Genomic DNA, 15,855 nt, shown 5'->3' with positions numbered 1-15,855 from the left:
ACAGAGCGATGTTAAAAATACTCAAGGATTGTAATAGGCAACTGGAAACTATGGCAGCCTATCTGCTGTCTACATAAACAAATTTCAAAAGAAAAATATTATGATTCGGCAATATGCAGACCTTAACTGGATCTTGATGTAAACAAACTTCTTATAAAAACTAAAAATTTGCTTAGGAAATTATTTCTATTTTGCTATCTGGTGTATCTGTGTTCTTTAAGACAAGGCATACAGCCCAAGCTAGCCTTGAATCTAAGATCCTCTTGCCTCTGCTTCTGGGGTCTGACATTAAAGGCATGCTCCACCATACCTGCCTTTGCTATGTGCATTAGGGTATTTTTATTTTTTAAAAAGTAGACAATAACAGCATCATGAAAATACCTTTAAAATACTATGGACAAGGGCTGGAGAGATGGCTTAGCGGTTAAGAGCGCTGGCTGCTCTTCCAGAGGTCATGAGTTCAATTCCCAGCAACCACATGGTGGCTCACAATTATCTATAATGGGATCCAATGACCTTTTCTGGAGAGCAGAAGAGTATACAGATAGAGCTCATAAATAATATGATATATAACATTTTCCACAATAATTTTAATAGATACAAACCAAAATACAAGCCAGTCCCACTTGAATTAATTAGTAGTAATCACTCATTGCTAAAACACACACAAATGAAAAATGCAAAATAACACTAAATAACAAAAACGAGACTGATGATTGATTTCTAGGTCTTAAGTTTTGGCCTATTTGTTGTTTGAGCGACAACAACACATTAGAAACACACACACACACACACACACACACACACACACACACTCGCTCTCTCTGTCAGTGCAAGCCAATGAGTTATATAAAATCAAGCTAATACTTCATTAAGTAAGGTTCATAAGTGTTACATTTCAAAAAGATTTTCCTTTATTTAAACACATTTACAGCATGCAGGTTAAAACTATATGGCATCTTCCCAAAACAATTACATTTGAATGTAACTCTAAGCACTGAAAATGAACCAACATATTCCACAGGTAGACTCAGACTCTCTTCTGTTACATCAAATCAAACTGAGATTTGCAAATAAATTCAGTTATGCATAGTAGTTAGTTTCCTTAAGTTAGGCAAATAATTTAATTGATCACCATGAATAAATACTACTCTCATTTCACTGAGTTTCTCTTCCGAACCAATTACCAGTACCACTCAAAGGAACATTAATATATCCAGTCACAAAAATAGACATTGCAAATTAAAATATTTTCAGTATTCTAGATGATAAAAAAATGTCCATTTTGAGTGAATGCAATATTTAATGACCTATCATAGCAAAAAAGAGCAGTTCAGTTCACTGAAAAAAATTTATGAAATTCTTAGTATACTTTATGAAAGTTTGAAATTATAAATAGAAAAGAAACGGTAAAATTTTAAAAACCTAAAAATGTGTTTTCTTAACAACATGCTAGTTACAATTCATTGTGTTACACAGCACCAATACCCATGATACATCTTAAAACTACTGTATTCAGACAAGAGAATTATTTTTCCATTATGAAACTGCCAAAGAAGCAAATTTTCATTTGGAAAGAATGTCCTTTTGAATGTAGCCAGATGTCTTTCATGAGACAACAATGACCACAGGAGCCGTGCATTTTACTAATGACGACTTATACCTCACTGCATCAAGGTTTCACTTCAATTTAGAGTGTTTCTTCCAATCATAAAAGCAACACAATCATTAAAGGCTGCAGACTACAACAGCAAAGATTTTGACTGTTAAAAAAATAAATAAGTTTATTTCTCAAATCAAAATTATTATAAAAGTGGAAATTACAATAGTTAAGGAAATAGAAAAATAAGCCAATTATGATCTGAGTCTTCTGACTATGGCTCCAAATTTAATAATACAAATATCTGTATATAAAACTTTTCCAAAACTTCTGACATCCAGAGCCTAACACAGAACTCCAAATCTTCTCTATTAACCCAATCATCTTAGACCCCCATTTCCTGTGGATTTCTGCTAACAGAGCTGCAGCTTCCCCAGTACTGAGGAAGCAAATGTGAAATCTTTCCCTATGACTTTTGTAGATTCTTAAAATAAACTTGATTTGAGTTTAATCACCTGAAAAATGAGTGGCAAAAATAGATACGCACAGTTCTAATTATAAAATTATGCACTATGGCCAACAATATAACTTTTTTGAAGATTATTAGTGCTTTGCAAACAATTTACTATTTCTAACTAAACAAATTATAGTATATGACTTAGTGTAGCAGGTGAAAACCACCTTCAAGATTTCAGAGCAAAATTAACCATTTTTAAGTTTATGGTTTATCTGTTCTGTCACAATTTTTCTCAGTTTTTCAAAGGCTATAAATTTATATCAGCCAATGCAATTATTTAACAATTAAAAACTGTTTAATTCTATAATGTCTTAATCCATTTATTTCCTAAATCCATATTTCCTAATATTAAAGATGGCATCAGCATCTGTCCAATTCTTGCTTTAGCAGGCAGCAATTATAACAGAATGAAGCAGGGCACTACTGTCCCAATAAGCTATGTTAAGTGCAGAAGTAGAAAGAAGGGATACACAGTCATTCCCAAACTCATCCTTAAAATGAGGCTTGCTTTTGATATGTAAAATATTTCTATTTAAAGTAATATGCAACAGGAATTTCATGAGCTAACAGTTAAGGAGCCTGCTCAGTCTTGAACTCCTGGACAGACAATCAGAGGTCTCAGTGCTCAATGTTTTCCAAGGCAAGCTTCAGAAACTATACCAACAACATCAACCCTGATTTCACTTCAAGGAATACTTATTTTCAAATTAATTTTTTTTTTTTTTGTCTTTATTTTTTGAGACAGGGTCTCTCTATATGGCCCTGGCTGGCCTCAAACTGGCAGATATCCACCTACCTTTGCCTGGGATTAAATGTGTGCCACCACACCCTGCTCAAGGGATTTTTAAAATACAGTACTCAATACTTACTGACCTGATACTATTTTGTGGCATGTAGTATTGTAAGTGGTAAAATTTAAGACATTTAATCTAAATATTCCATATTTCCTTAAAAAAAAAAAAAAAAAGATGTTTTAGTAGGAAAAGAAAAACGAAAAGCAATAGCAGCAGCTAGGTAATGTAAACCAAGATTAAACACACACAGAAAAGGCAATTGAAAGGAGCACAGTCCTGTAATGTAGTTACTCGGCACAGTGAAGACACCAAAGACAAACAGTAATAAATAGGGCCGCAGTTGTAAACTGTCATATCCCTCCTAGGACATCAACATTGCACTCTAGTGTTGGGAACCAGCAGAGTTTACAAGAGTGGATAGGAAATAGCTGTACAGGTTAGGAATAATTTACACATTAAAAATTAAATTTCTATAATCCCAAGGGGGTAGAGGTTATAGTTATTGAAAGACTGATTTTATCTCCTCTTCAAACTTCAATTACTTTTCAACACCTGAAATGGGAGAAAGCAGAGAAAATTTTAGTTTTTATAAAACTCATGTTTGAGGTAATAATGAAGGATGAAAATAGGAATGATTTAATTTCTTTAAAAAATACTTTTAAATTAGATTTAATTTATGTGTATAAGTGTCTTAGATCAAGGACCACTAACTAGCAGCAGTTAGTTACAAATATATGTGGCTTAAATAAATGTAAGGAAGAGCTGGGGAGATGCTTCATTGGGTTAAGGTGCTCACTTGAGTTTGGATCCTCAGAACTCACATGAAGCAAGGTACAGGAGTGCATGCCTGTGTATCTGAAAAATGGGATTAGGAGACAAGACAATGTCTGGAAGCTGTCAGGATAGTTAGACTGGAGTGTGCAGAGGATAGACTATCTCAAGGTAGAAGACAAGGATTGATGATACCCAGGTCCAGTGTTGACTTCTGATTTCCCCATAAAAGCTATGGTACTTTTGGGCCTGCAGACATTCCCTCCCCCCAAAATACACACAATTATCCTTGAGTGTCTGTATTTAGTAAAAATCTGTTCACAATGCTATATGGGATTGGTTATATAAAACTGTAAACAAAACATATTAAACACTATTAATAACCATCACCTCTGCCCCAAATATATCCATATTTTGAAATGTCTTTCTCAACAATTAAAAAAATTTACCTGTCTTGAAAAATCAGAAAAACAAAAAAAATTATCTTCAGGGTATTTAACTTTTCAACAGTTAAAAACTAAAAGGCTCAAGGGATAGTTAGCATATCAAAGTACATGCCTCAGTTCAGATCCCAACAGCCACTAGGTGGTTCATAGCCACCTGTACTTCCAATTCCAGAGGAACTGATGCCTCTGGCTTCTGTAAGAACTATACATATACACATAATTTTAAAAAATAAAAATAAGACATTAATTTTGTTAGATGTGATTGATAATACAGCTGTGCAAAAGAACCCACTTAATTTCATGAATCTCTAACTTATTTTTATAGTGAATTTCAAAGGACTAAAAGGAGATTGATTGTGTTAGCTTTTCCCGTGTGTCCAGAGGCCAGAGAGGGGTAATTTGCTTCACCAATATATTTTTTTTGACACAGGACATCATATTGAACCTAGAACTCTGGTTTGCCAGCTAGCTGCCCAGTGAACTCTAGGGATTCTCCCTCCCCCAAGCTGGGTTTACAGATGTGTACTTCCTTGTCTAGCTTTTACATGGGTACCAAGCCAAATTCAGATCCTAGGCTGGGTGTCTGAGCCATTTCTCCAGCCCAGAAAGAACTTTAAAAAGTTACTAGATGCAAGTGGGAGGGCCTTGGTCCTGCCCCAAAAGATGTGACAAAGTTTGATGACCCCCCATGGGAGGCCTCACCCTCTCTAAGGAAGTACCTGAGGGGTGGGATGGGGAGATGGTGAGAGGAGGGAGAACTGGGATTGGTATGTAAAATAAGATTGTTTTTAATTTAAATTTAAAAAGTTAATATTACATTAGATACTATTGCTTTAATCTCTATTCAAAAGTTAGAGACAGCATTATGCAAAGTGTCAAACAAAACCAAGTAAAACTAAACAAGCCTTAGTATTTCTCAGAAGCAGTAAGAGTTTACCATTTCCTAATTATCTAGTATTTTAGACTTTCAGCTTTTATTTGTATGTTTAGTTTTTTCGAGACAAGGTTTCTCTGTGTAACAGCTCTGGCTGCCCTGGAACTCACTTTCTAGACCAGGCTATCACAGAGATCCTCCTGCCTCAGCCTTCTAAGTGCTAGGATTAAAAGTGTATTCTACCATGCCCATCAAAATTTCAGCATTTTCTGTGGGACTTCTGTAGTTAAAAGTCAAACTTCTGGCAATATGTCATAAACTACTAGGCAGCTATTACTAATGAATGTGATACAAAACAAAGTGTGCAGTGTATCACTAAATTAAAAATCTATCAATTACCATATGGGGAACAGGTATAGTATATTAACTTGGGAACCTTAAATTTCAAAGTTATATAAATAAAAGTCCTCAAGTGAGAGAGAGAGAGAGAGAGAGAGAGAGAGAGAGAGAGTGTGTGTGTGTGTGTGAAAGCCCCAAAATGACATCTTTATCTTTCTGCCAGGAACAGATGGTAAGCCTGAATTTGATCCCTGGGATCCACACAGTGGAAGGAGAACAGAATCTTGAAGTTGTCCTCTAATTTTGACACGTGCCCACATATAGACATGAAGATACATGTACACCAAATAAGAAAAAAAGAAAAGAAAACTCAGAAACCCATTAGAGAAATCAACTAACAGGAGCTTAGAGGGATAACTCAGGGTTCAAAAGCAGTGCCCCCTTCCAGAGATCAGGGTTCAATTTACAGCACCAACATGGTGGCTCACTACTGTCTATACCTCAAGTCCCAGAAGATCCAATACCCTTTTTTGGCCCCCAGGAGTGCTGCATGCTCGTGTTACATAGACAAACATGCAGGCAAAATATTCACATATAAAATTAAACATTTTAAAGAGAAAAATCAACTCACAATAGGTGAATGGAAATGGGACGTAAAGAGGTAACTTGTTTAAAAAGGAAGCATAAGTGGAGGTAAGTATGCATATAAAGTCCACCTTCATTCAATAAACCGATGGGATGCTATCAAATTAGAGAGCTACCAATATTCAATGCTAGCAAGGATGCAACCAAATGCTCATTTTTATTAAGATGTAATTTCAGGCTGTCCTAGAAAGCAACAGTAAAAGCCTTAAAAATGCTCACACCTTGGAACTTCAGTTTGGGAAACCTGAGAGTAATCTAAAGGATGAGACAGTATAAAAGATACTTAATATTTCAAATTTCATTTATAGAAGTTTCCATTTCGGAACAAAATTAGTGTGCTTTATTAAGTTTTTAGTAAAGGGAATATTATAAACCAGGTAGGATACAAATAACTATATAAATAATCCAATGTGAGTTTTAAAAACAAAAACATAAAACTGAAAATACAGATTATCCGAATCCTGGAACAGACTTGCCAAATTACTTTCATAAAACCACACATATTTAAAAAAAAAAAAAAAAATCCTGATCCTAATGTGAAATTCAAACCCTAAGCCAGCAGCTCAGCATTTCCACATACAATTAGTTATATCTCAAAAGTCAGGCATGAACCCACACCTGCGATGTGCCAATGCTTACGCCTGCTTGCCTCCGCCACCTCGCAGCGCCACTGGCTGGTTGTTCTGAACAACTGTGCCTCCTCCACGAACTGCAGCGGGGTGAGTTGGAGAGGCTGCTGGATGCTGTCCAGGACGGATGGGTTTTGCTATGAGACAGATGATGGAGTTAGAACATGGTTCAACAGTGACTGTAGTAATTACTTAGTTTTTAACTATTCCCCAGTGTTTCTAGGTATTAATTTCTTTTTGTATTTTTGTTTCTTGATCTCTTTTTCTTGTTTCTCATTCTCCAGAAATAATCAATATAGTCTCTTGCCTCTAATATCCTTTTAAAATTTTTATTGATTACTTGTAATTTTTGATGTAGGTTCTCTCCACATAGCTCTGGTTGTCCTGGAACTCACTAGGCTGGCCTAGAACTCATAGATGGTAATTTTCAGAAGTCAGTTCTCTTTCCACTGTGGGATTTAGAGATCAAACTCAAGCCAATAGACTTGAACAGGCAGTGATCTTATAATCTTTTTCTCTGCTGCAATAATTATTCTAAAACATGAGTAATGAAGTGCAGCTGCCATCTGTCCTCTCTGGAAATTCTCTTCTTCTGTTCTGGTGTTTACCTTATAGTTTCTCCTGTAGTTCCTCTCCAGTGAATACAGCTCTCTCTGTTTCTATATTCCTTCCCAACACTAATACTTTTTAGTAACTTATGAAATAAAGACAGAAACATCATCATGACAAAGCACAATAAAGGAGAAACTGTTCTCAAGCCGATGGACAAGCAAGCTACTTGGGCATCATGTAAAAGTATGACTTTGTATAGTCTACTAACCAATCTGTGCAGAGTGCCCTCTTCTGGCCATATTCTTTGACCTGACTGCCTCTTTTATCCGATCTACTTCTTGCTGATAGCGTTTGCGGTCACGAGATGCATTTTCTTTGGCTTCTTTCAGGGCTGACTCCAAAGCTTTCACTCTCTCTGCTGTAGCTCTAAGTCGTTTCTCTAGCTTAGGAAGCTCACAGCGAAGATCTGCATTATCGCGTACCAACTAAAGGAATACAAAGAAAATATGGATAGCTTTTAACAAGACGATTTAAGAAAATGTGCATTTCATTACTGCAATTTAAAAAATAAATAAAACTACATTCTCTATTGAGCTTTTCCACTTAGGTATCACCATGTAAAAATACATACATACCAACATACATCTCACAAAGCGCACACTCATTTAGTTATTGGTTTTGAACCCACAGCCTAGAATAGTCTCAAACTCACTCTGTAGCAGATGACCTTGAACTTCTAATTACTGAGTGCAAGGATTACAGGTATCATCCCCACACTAGGTTTCCTGTGGTGCTGAGGACAGAACCCAGGGTGTCCTGTATGCTAGGCAAGCACTCTAACAACAGAACTAACATCCCACCCTGTTCATCTCATTATTTACACAGGCTGATTGAATTGTAATTCCTCTGTACCTAGGCAAACAATGCAGCATAACATTGTGCTAGTGCAGTTAGCTTCCTCCAGTAATACAACTCAGATGGTAAAGAAAGTATCTCTTTGGGTATATTTTTGAGACAGAGCTTCATTGCCTCCTATTCATGTAGTGAAGGATGACCTTGATCCTCTGGTCTCCAATGCCCCAATTAGGTTACAGGTAGGCACAGGCATGTCCAGTTTTTTTTTTTGTTTTGTTTTGTTTTTTTTAAAGAGAGGAGACGGTGAACTCGGTCCCCATGTCCAGTTTTTATGGGAGTTATGGGTACTGAACCCAGTATTTTGTGCATCTTAGACAAACACTACCAACTGATCTAAGTCTCCAGTGTACTCTGGGTATATGAACAGCCCAAGCAAACACAGTAATAAAGCTAAAACATTTTTAACTTTACATTGGTGCAATCACTGAGTTTGCAGTAACAAGGTTGTATTTTTAAAAATTGGCAATACAAACATACACATTCCTGTTAAAAATATGAATTGCTCATTACATTACACTATGTATTTCAGATAACAGGCAAAAAGATCAACAAAGAAAAAGACCATGCTTTAACTACAAAACGGAGCCTAGCCAGTAACTTAACAAGAAATTTCAGCCTTGAAATCCCAGAGGAAATAAGGATATTTCATACATTCCATAGGACTTGCATAATAATAGAGTTGATAAAAACATTAACTTCTCATGTAGTTCATGCCCATACCCACAGCACTCGGGAAGCAGAAGCAGAAAGGTTGTTGAGCTACACAATGAGACCCAGGCTCAAAAATAAGAAGTAAAAATGTTAACTTCACAGCAATTTCTGGTCTCTGTATGACTGCTCAATGAAACAACAACGTGGCGCAGAGCTTAATGGTCCGGGCTCTGGAAGGGCGATAGGCTTCCTGCTCCCACACTCAGCACTGCACTGCCACACCACATGCTATCTTACCTGCTTGTGCACTTTGGTGAGCTGTTCCAGATTGTTTTCGAGGAAGGAGATTTTCTGCTTCTGTGCAGCACTGCCACCAGTGTCATCAGAGTCAACCTCGGCACTCTGAGAGGAAGATGTCGACAAAAGCAGAGAAACAGTACAGGTCAAAATCCTGAGCTGCCTCCACACAAACACGGACATAGCAAAGACTCACAAGGACATGCTCACATGCACAAACTTAAAAGCTAAGCAGCACACACAGCAGGCCCATCCCTACATGGAGCCCTTACCTTTTTCACCCTGGTAGCCAGGTCCTGAACAAAGAGCTTGCGCAGGTTGTGTAATGTCTGAAGTTCTTTTGCCTTGAATTAAGAATAAAGATATCGGTCTTACATTCACAATAATTACAGCAGAAAAATATAAAACTCCCCAGTCACAATTATTTTCAAAATTTCTTACCACGGTCTCTTCCAAACCCTTCAAGTCTTGCCTTGCTTGCTCTCGTCTGTCCTGCATAACCCTAAATTGAAGCAACACAGGTACATGTTTTCAACTTTGATTCCACAAATCAGTTTTATTTAGCAAAAATTAAACCAAACTATTAAATCAAATAGAAAAAATACTCATATTTAAACAACAGTTTGTTTGCCCATGCTGTGTCTGTCTGTCTGTCTGTCTGTCTGTCTGTCTTTCTTTCTTTTTAAGTTTCTTGAGACAGGGTTTCTGTGTAACATCCCTGGCTGGCCTTGAACTCACAGAGACCAGCCTGACTCTGCCTTCTGAATGCAGCGATTAAAGGTGTGTGCCACCACCACCCGGCTATACTGTCTCTTTCAAAGGAATCTGTATGTATATATTTCAGTTTCTTTTTCAATACATAGTTTAGTAGGGAGAAACAGCCCTCCCTCATATAGTAATGGAGGAGATCAAACAGTATGAGACAGAGTTCATAAGGGATGACTCAAATTTTTATTTTAAAATATGCTATACATATAGTATACTGCTAATTCACCCAAAATAATATTTACCAAGTGGAAATATTGATACTAAAATTTGTCTCAGATTAAAATACTTTTTATCACACAAAACTGCAGGTGAAATCGAGTAGAATCCCTGACTGTAGTGCTGGGACTTAAACCCAGGGCTCTGTGCATGCCTGGAACATTCCCAGTCCTTAGCAGAATCTTTATGCAATCCACTCTGAACTGGTGTAACTATCCTAACTACTGTAGCTCATTTACAAATCATTTCTTAAAATTCAAGGCTTGTGGAAGACTATCATCATGAGTTATCTTCAACTCAGACTCTGAGAAAAAAAGTAACCCCAGCATTTGGGAGGCAGAGGCAGGTGGATCTCAGTGACTTCACGGCTAGCCAGGTCCATCCACAAAGCGAGTTCTAGGGCAGCAAGGGCCATCCCATAGAGAAACCTTGTCTGGAAAAAACTTAAAAAAGAAAAAGAAAAAAAAAGCCAAAACAATGTCCGTTTTATGAAAACCCAAATTTGACAAATCCACAATTTTCTAAATTATTTATTATCAGATTTTAAGATAATTTTTATGATAGATCCTGACGTACTACAGACATCAAGAAAACAAAAGGCAGTTTAAGAAACAGGACTATAGTTTATGCGAGTCCTTGCTTTCACAACAGAACAAGCACTTGTCACAAATCAAAACAAGATAGAAGGCAGCCATGCCCAAGGACAGTGCCCACAGTGCCTTGTATCTCTAAGCTTTAATCCAAGTGACACTCACGTGAGTTCGTGCAGCTTCCTGCTCTTCTCCTGGTCTGTGGCTTTCAGCCTCTCATGCTCCACTCTTAGGCGTTCCTGTTCTAACACCATCTTCTGGTTTTGGCTAATGGAAGAACAGAATACAAGCTCAACCTTGAAGTTTCCTGAATGTTAGAATCAAATTTTAACTTTTTTTGGGGGGGGGGCGGGGAGAGAGCTTTTGCTTTTTGAAATAGGACCTTATTACATATTCTTGCCCAGGAACTTGGAACTTTCCTGGTTCAGCCCAGGACGACAGGTGTGCCCACTATACTGGGCTTGGCCTCTAAAATGTTCTATCTCATTTGCAACTGGCCAGAACCTCATTGCTCTGTTTTCTACAGGCAGGAAAGCGAGGGGCTTGGACATTTTCAGCCATGTGGTATTTCCCATATGATCATCTGAAGCCATTTTATTCTGCTCCCCAAATTTTTATCTTCACTTCCATTAGATATTAGTAACAAGAACCATCTCCCCAAATCTGTCATCACTTACTTTGTTCCTCCCTTTTGATTATTTTACCCAAATTATCAGATTTCTCCCTTATAGTCTATGTATGTAAAGACAGGAAACATGAGAAAAGAAATGACTTCTAGATAAAAGATAATGTCTATTTGAAAATAAAACAACATCCCCATAGTTGGAGATGCCTATCTCATCCCTCTTAGATGTTAGTAATCATCTATACTAGAGTTCAAGTTGGGGACCCTTGCTCCCTTTCCCCTCCTTTACAAAATACTCAGATCAAAAGGTCTAAAAATATATTTTCAAAACTGATCTGGAACTTGTTTTACTAAAAATGTGAAAAAATTTCTAATTTCGCTGAAAACAGGTATCTAGTGAGAATGTGTTTGTCTGTTAGTACTTTATCATCTCCTCCTGTCTGAATAGTCAACCTTTTTGAATTAGTCTCTAACAACTCAGAGAAAAGTATACTTACTCTTGGAGATCAGTGATCAGTTTTTCCTTTGCTTCAACTTCATCTCTCAAACTACTGATTTGTTTCTGGTGAGTTTCTCTGTGACTCTGGATCTGCTGTTCAACAGCTTGCTAAAATTAGTTTGGAAGAGGAAAGATAATAAAGTCAAACTAAGATTAATAATAATGACGGATTAAAAACATCAGGATGAACTGGAGCATCAAACTTGCCTTAACTTCATTTGCAGTCTGAACCTTGTTTAAGTGCTCCTTTTCCATTTCATGGACTTTTTCTGTTTGGGTACAAGAGAATAAGAGAGGGGTAAAAAAGAAGACCAAAGTGAGCCTCAAGATTCCTAATAGAAACCATAGAGCAAGTAGTTTTATAAGAACTTGGCCAAGCTGGGTGGTGGTGGTACATGCTTTTAACCCCACTACTCTGGAAGCAAGGGCAGATGAATCTCTGTTTATTCGAAACCAGCCTGATCTACAAAGTGAGTTCCAGGACAGCCAGAGCTACACAAAGAAATGCTGTCCAGAAAAATCAAAACAAAGAAACACACACACACACACACACACAAACACACACAAAAAAAAAAAAAAAAAAAAAAAAAAAGAAAAGAAAAGAAAAATGAAAGAAAGCAACTTGGTCAAGCTCTCCAAGTTCAATTACACGCGGATCGGATACTTCATTGCCACCACTGTATAGATATCACAAAAAGGAAATAAAATAGTTTCTAAGTGTTGTATGTTAGGATTTACATATATACACATATATACAAATAAGAACTTTGTGGGAAATCCCTTGAATTGCTGTTTATACTCAATACAACTTTTCTTTTTCTCAACAGTGTGTGTTTGTGCCACACAAGTTCACATGGATGCGTTCATCTTTCTCCCTTTCCCTCTCTGTGTATGTGTGTGTGTCTAGTGTATGTGTGTGTGTGTGTGTCTCTAGAGGCCAGATACTCCTTACAAAAATTTTTCAAAGCCACATCAAAGTGGATAATTTATTTACTATTCTAAATTTTCTATACTCTTACCATTTACTTTCAGTTTGAGTATGTGTACAACAATTATATGAAAGTAAGAAAGAGTATGGACAAAGCAATTGGAAGCCAGTACCTTGTGCTCGAAGTTGGACTAGTTCTTCACCAAGAGAATCAACAGATTCCTCCAGCTGCCTCTTCTTTTGTTCTACATTTTGAAGGTATTCAGTCAGTGACTTAATTTTGGCTTCGTGCTTTGGGGGAAAAATATTGATATTACTGATATGAAGTGGGGAAATATCTCACATACACTGTGTAGTTAAAATGTGAAAGATTGACCATTATCTATACAGCTTATACCACCTGCAACCTGAGACACTGCTATTACTGACCCTCCTTGAACAGTTCCTCGAGTAGTACCTACCATTACTCAGCAACCAAAGACAGAACACTGGTTCCTGCAGTTCTGTTCATCCATTTTGTCATCAATCACATGTTTCTAGCCAATTTCCATACTTAGGATGTACATGTTAAATCATTCAACTACACTAAGAAACAGCTACACTAAGAAAACTAGGCTTTTTTGTTACTGAAAATAAACAGAAGCTTATGATTCTGAAAATCTTTATAATAAAATTTACATATTAACTTTTTAGAAAAATGAAAGCCATTATGTAACACATACTTGGGAGATACGAAGCTGGCATGCTGCTAACTCCTTCTCATTTTCTTCCATTTTTTTGTTGCTCTCAGTCTGCGTGCTTTCTAGCTGTTTGCAGCGTTTCACCATGGTTTTTACTTCTGATTTCATTTTGCTAATGTAGAGCCTTGCAACAGTGAACTCTTCATCTATCATTCCAGTCCCCTCTGGTTGCTGTGAGAAAAAAAACATGAGTAAGTTAAAGCTAGAGCCATGTGGTAGCAAACACCTTTAATCCCAGTACTTGGGAGGCAGAGACAGTGAGATCTCTGTAAGCTCAAGAACAGCTTGCTCTACAAACTGAACCAAGTGAGAACCTGTCTCAAAACATAACAAATACCACCCCCCCTCAAAAAAAAAAAAAAAAAGGAAAGAAAAAGTTAAAGTCAAAATTGTTCAATGTCTATTTTCCCAATTTAGGTTTGCTAGCCATTCAGTCTAGGGAAGTCAATGATATCCTTGTTCCAAAACAAGGTGTATAGTCAGATAGATAGCTCCTAGGATAAAATGCATGCCGTCAAATGTGAGGACTGATGTTTTCAGCTGCAGAACCCAGGTAAAAATTCAGCAGGTATGGTGGTCTCTTTTAATCCCCAGCACTCAGGAGCAGAGAATCTCTGTGGCAAGGACGCTAGACAACTGAGCTCCACGTTCACTGAAAGAGCATCTCAATAATAATAAGGAAGACACCTGATGCTGATCTCTGACCTCCACACACATTATTTTTAAAAACGTACAAAGTAACAATAGGTCAATTCATTTATGAGCTTTCTCCCTGAGCTGATTCACAATTGTTCTAATCAAACACACACACACACACACAAATAAAGATCTTAAAAAATTATTTACCACCAATATCAACATGGACATGTGTGATGGGCTTAAATGCCAATGCACGCGTGACACAGTGCATGACTTCAGTTCTCTCCTCCCACCATAGGTTCCAGGGATCAAATTCAGGTCATCAGGATTATGTGGTAAGTGCCCTTGCCCACTAAGCCACCTCCACAAGTCCAATAAGGTAAATTTTAATGGAAAACCTTTACACATTTGAGGAAGAATCCAATATGGCCCAATGATGTTGCATAGCGAATATTCTATTTCTGTGCCCTGGATTACCCCCTCTTTTCTCATCTATTTAAATCAGAATTAAGGAGCTGGAGAGATGTCTCAGTGTTAGAGTGTTGCTGCTGTCCCAGAGGAGCTGAACTGTGTTGCCAGCACCCACATGGGGTGTCACAACAGCTATTAACTCAAGCTCCAAGGGATATAAGACTCTCTTCTACCCTCCAGAGACACATGTACACATGATATACATTCACACACATAAATTAAAAATTAAAAAATTCTAATAATGTAGTTAATACAACCTACCACACATGGTTATGAGGATAATAGGTATGAAAAGAACTTTGTAAAAAATCAAATAGCAGGGCTGGAGATAGAGTGTAGTCAGTAAAACACAAAAGCCTGAGGATTTTTATTTTAAATCCACGTTAAAAAATATCAAAATTCAAAACAAACAAAAAAAAAAACCAGCCAGGTACAGTGGACAAATAATTGTATTCCCAATGCTTGGGAGAAAGGGAAGGGTCCCTGTAGAAAATCCCAGGTCCCACTGACAGACTTGTTTTAAATAACAAGGTAAGAAGCAAAGAAAATGAAAGTTCCAAAGTGAGCGGGTGCTGAGAAACAACACCCATGATTGATCACTCACCTTCACACACACCTGAAAACATGTGCACCTGCACACTAATGTACATACAACAAAACAGTATGCCAAAAGGTGAGTTGCATACAGAAAATTACATGTAATATTAATGTCCGTATTACCTTCACATCATTATTTCCCACAGCAATTCCTATCTCTGCAAGGTCTTTTAGTAATGATGCCATCATTTCAGCTGCTCGTTTCTTCTGGTGGTTGGTCATTTCCTTCAGTTTCTGAAGCTCAGCATCAATACTTGCTAAAGTTGCCTGCCAGAATGAAAACAGTATAGTTGAGGCTCTTCAAATATTCATTATAATCCCTACAAAAGCATTTATTCCTTGCTTTGAGATTTTTGATCTATAATGAATGATGAGGTAGCTTCCAGTTCAAGCTTAGAAAATAAGACTCCAAACTAAATAAGGCAGACATGTTATAGATTTTACCCCAGTAAAAGCAGGTGTAAACTGCATCAATTCACTAAAGTCCTCAGATTGGATGTTTTTTGCATAGAAACGGGGGATTTCAGTATTAATTAGGTAACATTATCATCAATGGCTATGTCTTTGTTTATCTTTTGAAATTAGTCTGAACAAATTAATGTTTGGAATACTATTCCCTTGTTTTGGAGAACTGCTTTCTATGCAGTTAATATGCTTCCTTTATTTCATGGCCACTAAAGAAAATCTACCTAGTCAGAAGTATTACTTTATTACTATGATATAAGCAGTTACCTAGGAGTTAATGATGAATC

General features: G+C 37.1%; 1 protein-coding gene across 1 annotated transcript in view; it reads right to left on the bottom strand.

Annotated features, from left to right (window-relative positions):
* Positions 1-891: 891 nt before the first annotated feature.
* Positions 892-15,855, bottom strand: part of Kif5b (kinesin family member 5B) — a 40,716-nt gene continuing 25,752 nt past the window's right edge. The window contains exons 15-26 of the mRNA XM_051205740.1: positions 15,227-15,370; positions 13,379-13,567; positions 12,830-12,947; positions 11,936-11,997; positions 11,727-11,836; positions 10,770-10,871; positions 9,472-9,532; positions 9,303-9,374; positions 9,031-9,135; positions 7,436-7,652; positions 6,605-6,752; positions 892-3,463 (exon numbers count right to left, since the gene is read on the bottom strand). Of these exons, the coding sequence (XP_051061697.1) occupies positions 6,622-6,752; positions 7,436-7,652; positions 9,031-9,135; positions 9,303-9,374; positions 9,472-9,532; positions 10,770-10,871; positions 11,727-11,836; positions 11,936-11,997; positions 12,830-12,947; positions 13,379-13,567; positions 15,227-15,370 (1,311 nt within the window). The 3' untranslated portion in view covers positions 892-3,463; positions 6,605-6,621. The remainder of the gene's footprint in view (positions 3,464-6,604; positions 6,753-7,435; positions 7,653-9,030; positions 9,136-9,302; positions 9,375-9,471; positions 9,533-10,769; positions 10,872-11,726; positions 11,837-11,935; positions 11,998-12,829; positions 12,948-13,378; positions 13,568-15,226; positions 15,371-15,855) is intronic.

Source organism: Phodopus roborovskii, unplaced genomic scaffold (genome assembly GCF_943737965.1).
Source record: "Phodopus roborovskii unplaced genomic scaffold, PHOROB, whole genome shotgun sequence".
Taxonomy (NCBI): Eukaryota; Metazoa; Chordata; class Mammalia; order Rodentia; family Cricetidae; genus Phodopus; species Phodopus roborovskii.
Note: the sequence above shows the minus strand (reverse complement) of the source record. Positions and strands in the feature narration are given on the sequence as shown.